This window comes from Acanthopagrus latus, chromosome 21, assembly GCF_904848185.1.
Source record: "Acanthopagrus latus isolate v.2019 chromosome 21, fAcaLat1.1, whole genome shotgun sequence".
Classification (NCBI taxonomy): Eukaryota; Metazoa; Chordata; class Actinopteri; order Spariformes; family Sparidae; genus Acanthopagrus; species Acanthopagrus latus.
In genome coordinates this window covers 10,113,662-10,119,661 of record NC_051059.1, presented here as the reverse complement: position 1 = coordinate 10,119,661, position 6,000 = coordinate 10,113,662, and the positions used below count along the sequence as shown (strand labels likewise).

Sequence of the window (6,000 nt, the reverse complement as noted above, 5' to 3'; positions counted from 1 at the left end):
TGTGTTTATTGCTGCTCTTGTGGCTGTTGAATCATGGGGCCGCTTTATGGATGTCTAACTCACAGATGGGGGGCAGTAATGCAGAGTTGATCATAAAGTATGGTGTCGTTCAGGATGTATCTCTGACAGGCCTGTATGGATCTGTTCGGGTGACGTAGCAGTAAAAGTGATTTCTGATTATGCGGGGTGGTTATGGCAACATTGACAAAGTCGATCTATCGGGTCCGCCGGTGGATTAAAGATGATCGACCATGTGAGCGGGGCTTAAACACCTGTCCACGTCTCCAGCATCCGCTCCTTGTAATATCCTAACAGCGCCGGGGAGTGATCGATCAGCTGCAACCTGTGCGCATAGCAGCCAATGGACCGATATTCAGTCGAAGGCGGTGTTTTGGCTCTACGGTGACGTTTTAAGGCAGGTCCTGGTCAAACCTACCAATGATACAAGTCGGTCCTATTCTGCTGGGACTGATCGCAATGAACGGGTGTCGGAGCTCTGCACGGCAAAGGAGCAACCACAGCGAGACGAGGCGATCAAGGGGATGCGGCATCGGTACGCGGGAGCTGTCCATCAGCACCAAACCCCCGACGAGAAGCAAGCAAGCAGCAAGCAGAGCCGAGACCCAGTCGCTCCTGTTTTCAGCCTGCCGCCCCCGCCCTCTTCTCACCACCGAGACCGCACTTCGACCACCGCCGCTCACCGCCAGAGCCTCCAGGAGCTCCCGTGTCTGAGCCAGCCCTCTCGGAGACCTGTTCACAGCGGCGACCCTCTACCTCTGGCGAGCTACGACACCGCCCAGCGACCTTCACACCGGGCCGGTGAACTCAGCGCCGGGCAGCCGGCGCACCTGCAGCAGGATCCCTGGGCCCCAGTCGGCTCTCAGCAGCAGCAGCCGCCGCCGCCGCCGCCGCCGCCGCAGTCGGAGAAGCAGCCTGTTTTTCCGAGCTGCCACTGCAGTTTTTCCGAGCAGGAGGCGAGCCTTTCTCAAAATCAGCACCATCCCGCCGTTCCTCTCCCACCGCAGCCCTCCCCACCTTTTCCGCCGCCTATACCACCGCCACCAACGTCGTCCTCCTCCTCTCTGCTGTTTTCCCGGGAATCTAAAAGGGGGGATCGTCTCCGAAGGAGTGCCAATAATTACCAACAGACGAGCATCGTGGAACGCTGCAGGGGAGGAGGAGGAGCAGGAGGGCACCGAGACCACAGGCAGCTGTTGCAGCAGCAGCAGCAGCAGCAGCAGCAGCACAGTCATTTAAGACTCCAACAGAGGGACCCCTCCCCTGAAGGAATCCGTGCAAACTCGCAGAAAGGGCGCTCTTTAAATGTATGTGAGTCAACCGAGGCTAACAGGAGAGCATTCGAGTCTCAGAGTCAGGACCTGCAGCAGCAGCAGCAACAGATCCCGCAATTACGAGCGCAGCAACAGCTACTGGTGGGGAGCAGCTTGCCTATCAACTACTGCGCCAGCGGCTCAGGAGAGCTATGTAGGACTCACCAGGCTCCACTGCTGCAACAGCAACAGCAACAGCAACAGCAAGAGCAGCAGCAGCAGCGGCAGCAGCAGCAGCAGCAGCAGCAGCAGCAGCAAGGCGCACTGGGGCTCTGTCCCCAGCGTCCGCAGCACTGTGAACAAGACCGCAATAAGTCTGGGAGGATCTCCGCGCAAGGCGAGCCACACAGCCGCGACTCCCGCGTAACCCCCCCGGTAACACAACAGGCATACGCGGCGAACTCGTCTGCGACTGTGAGCAACAGCAGCAAAGACAGCCCCAACTACGGCTCGAGCTATCACCTGTGGCCAGAGAGCCCGCATAAAGGAGAGGAGAGGATCTGCATCGACCTCCATAAGGTAGATTTTCTCCCATTTTCTCCTGCGATATCGGATCTAATCAGCCTCCGATGACAAAAACAAACTGGCCTTTATATTTTTTTACTCAATGACCACGCCTGTCATATGATTTTGATATGAATTTGTGTACGGTGTGCACGCGCGTGGTATATATATATGTATATGTGTGTGTGTGTGTGTGTGTGTATGTAAAAGCAGGGTAATTGAAGCGTCATTCAGAATGAGGCAGTTTCCCCTCCCCAAAAAAAGACGCACCGATCTAAAGTACCGCACATGTAACCCAGCGCGTGACATTTCTTATCTAACCTGGTGTTTGTTTCGTTTGCTTACACGGGCACGCGCGCGAACGCACGCACGCACGCACACACATACAAGATGGCTGGCACACACGCCCGCGCGCGCACGCACACTCACACACACACACACACACACACACACACACACACACACCTGTTCCATGTTGCGGTGTTGTTTTGGGAAGCCCACTGAAGATATTCAAATGACGCTCCCCGGCATGCAGCTGAATTAGAGACAAAGCGGTTGTTGTTTCCACAGAGCAGAGGGGGCTCGCGAGCGGGGGAATTTTAATGCCGTGGCTTCCAGACACCGCTCTGACACAATGCTTTATAACACCGGGCCTGTACCTGTCACAGAGAGCAGCTGCTGCCTCTTTAACATACTTCCAAACTCACTTTACACGGCGGTATGGAGAGCTGCACTCAACAGTTGCTATGTGGTAGAGAACGTGAATAACAGGAACACATCAGGAGGACAGGCCTGCCGAGTGGGTGAAATGTATAAGAATCAACACGGAAACATTCTGAGGGGATGATATGTGAGGGAAAATATAGTGGTGACAGGGTGCATGTGCAGAAAAAAAGAGAGCAAGACAAGAGAGGCGAAGGAGAAAATTGTGTCAAATCTATCTCTTATTATAAATTTGTGGAGCATAAAATGCTCGTACTTCAGGCCGACCTCGCAATAAAAGATCTGGCAAAGTGCCTTTTTATAGCAATGAACTTCATCATCATGTACATTCGCTCCACATTTAGTCAGAAAGAGGAGAGAGCTGAAAGCTCTCAGTCCAGGAGCAATTGTTTTTGTACAGTTTAAATCTTGCAGCAAATTGTGAGCCAGAACAAAAAAAAAACGAACAACAAAAAAAAACACATTGTTGTTCGAGATCCCGACATCTCACAGGAGGAAAATGACTGCTTTAGTCTCCCCTGAGAAATCTAATTGAAGAAACGTGGCTAATTAACAGTCACACCACCAGATTTATGAACATTTCGGTGGTGCAGCTCATTATTCGGGTCCCCCATTGTTGTTTTTGTTTTCCCTCTCCCAGCATTTACTCCACGCAGGAGCCCTCAAAGTTTTTTTTTAATATCACAGAGAAAGAAAAGGGAAAAGGAGAGGAGGCACCGACGACGATGAGCGTGCCGCATCTAAATAAGAGCTCCAGACTCCCTTTTTAAAATGCTACAGCTGTTTTCAGGGGCCCGAGCTGGCACCGGCAGCAAAAGGTGGCACATCGAACCACCTTGACATGACTGTTCTGAACTTGGCTCAATTTCTGAGCGTCAGCAGAACGCCGAAAAGACCAACTGACTGAAGGGGAAGGAAAAGTTTCTTCTTGCAAGTTGCCACCGTCCCGTTTGAAGGGAAAATCACAGGGAAAGTAAACCTAACACAGGAGGTAGAGTACACATAATATTGATCAGACATTATTGGGTCTTCCACTTGAAGAAAGGTAACGCTTGATTTTATTTGGGCGACCATTAAAGTAACCAAGAATGAAAAAGAAAACCTGATATTCTTCCTTTTACCTCTATAAAACGTTATCCGTTAGGAATATAAGGAGGCTGTGACACCATTATTACTGTATAGTAGAGAATTACAGCCCACATTGTACTAATTATAGTGTAAAACATCATTACAAAGAGTCTTTAGTACGTCGAAAAATAGTCCGAGTGAATACTCATTACAGTTTAAAGCAGCTGGGATGTTAACAAGCCTGTGGGACTCTTATGTCTTTTAAATCCACTCTGGTTATGATACTGGGAGAATTTTTTCTTCTTTTTTTCTTCTTTTTTTTCTTCTACATACATTTTCACACCAGTCATGATCAGAACATACTCCGACAGGAAGCGGCGATGTGAAGAAGTCGTCCCCTAACTGAGATCTCCACGACAACTCCAAATCTCAAAATGGCAGTTCGGAATCAGAATGATCCGCTTTGTCTCGCAGCTTTATGTAATTTCCGCTGTAAACAAGACATTTTATTTATTACACAACTATTACATAACCTGGTTTCAATCATGGAAAAAAAAAAATCTTACAAGTTCTACCATGACAGACTCTGCCCAAGTATCAAACCTTTTCCACTCGCTCAAGTATTCTGATACGGCGAGACACGCTCGTCTATTCATGGATATTTGCGGGATCGCCGTTACATCGTATTGACTCGCGCTCAATGAGCCCGACCCCAAACCGCCGGGCTCCCGTTTGAAATCCCTTAAACAAAACACTTGTGACAGAACAAGCCCGATAAAGTGTATACGATTACAGTATCCCGCAGCACACCCCGAAACCCGATAGCCAGCCCACTGGACTGATGGCAGGTAGTACAATATTGTGTCCGGCCTCAATAACATTGTGCTTTGAAAGGTGCATTGCTGCTTCTATTGTGATAGACTGTGTAAGTACTCTAATGCCTGCCACTTACTGCTATGGTGATATCTCCTGCAGGGACACGCTGGTGTGTAAACACTGCCGGACTTGCTCTCTGCCTAACAGGGCCGATTCTGAGAATACACAGACGTTGTGTTGAGGCAGGAAACTGTGATTAATCTCTGGACACTTTGGCAAGTTTGGTGCCATCAGCAACCAGAAGTTAACAGTTTTTTTTCCTTTTGTTTTTTTTTTAAGAATAGCATACCTGAGAAGTTTGAAATGGAAAAGGCAAAAAAAATCCACCAACAGATTGATATTTTTATTGCACGTATGTGACTTCTGTGCCCTGCTGGGACGGTGCGGGCGATCTGCAGTGAGTGTAAGCTTGGAGAATCCTTCCTGGCGCGTCCCCGGTGACAAACAGACTCATGTTTTGTTACGTATTTCAGCGATGCAGCAAACAACTTACATTAGCAGTTAATGTTCATTTTTAAAAAAAAAAAATCAGGGAACAGTTTGACATTTTTGGAAATAAGCTGACTTGCTTTCTTGAAGTGGGGCGAGATGAGATGATTGAGACGTCAAACTCTTCCAGTAATTGATTCCTTTTGAGGGTTTCATTAATTGTCAAATAAATTGGAAGAAATCCCAAGGGAGCAGTTTTGTGGATTCTGTCAAACCAGCAATTCTGATCCCCGATGTATTCAGTTTAAGTAGAAAATCCTCAAACTTGAGAAGTTTTAACCTGAACAAAATATATTTCCACATTGTTGAAAGGACGTTGTTATAAACGGAGTGATCGTGTGGTTTGTGAAATGTCAGAAAATGGTCGAAATGTCGATGAGTTCATTAAAATAGCAGATTTTGTCAATGCAACAGCCCTAACACCCTAAAATAATCCATTTAAAGTCTCATCAAAGATGGAAAATAACAAATAAAAAAAATACTGAAGAGCATTTGGTCTTTCTGCTTGAAGAGAGACTTTAAGGGGCACCGTGAAATTTTGGAGAGTAAATTCAAACTCAGAATTGAAATATATATATATATATATATATATATATATATCTATAGATATATATATATATATATATATAGATATATATATATATATATATATATATATATATTTTCCCATAACTGAGTAAACAAGCTTTTCTCAGAGGAAAATAAGGTCCCCAGAACACTGATTGAAACTAGAGAGGTGGCAGGGTCCGCCACATATAACCAAAGTAAATCAGTATGAAATTGTGTTGCCCTTTGAGGTCAGTTTGCTTATTTAGTTTATTCAGTCATGAGAATAAAGAGGGTTTATTTAGTTTGTTGAGGCGTAACACGTAAAAGTAAATCAGTCAATGAAGATCTCGTCTTGTTGAGGAAAAATGTCTTCCCCGAAACAACACAGTGCACCTTTGGATCTGATGTTTATCCAAATTGTTGGCTGTTACTCTTCAGATGCTTTCAGCTCTGCTTGTCT

At 46.8% G+C, this 6,000-nt stretch overlaps 1 protein-coding gene across 4 annotated transcripts in view; it reads left to right on the top strand.

The window, feature by feature from the left end:
• Positions 1-335: 335 nt before the first annotated feature.
• kcnn1a (potassium intermediate/small conductance calcium-activated channel, subfamily N, member 1a) overlaps positions 336-6,000 on the top strand; it is a 56,759-nt gene continuing 51,094 nt past the window's right edge. For 2 of the 4 annotated variants that reach the window (XM_037085070.1, XM_037085067.1), the window contains exon 1: positions 339-1,850. In XM_037085070.1, coding sequence (XP_036940965.1) covers positions 543-1,850 — 1,308 coding nt within the window. In that variant the 5' untranslated portion in view covers positions 339-542. Of the gene's footprint in view, positions 1,851-6,000 lie in introns of all 4 variants that reach the window. The other 2 variants (XM_037085071.1, XM_037085069.1) reach the window with 2 other exon arrangements.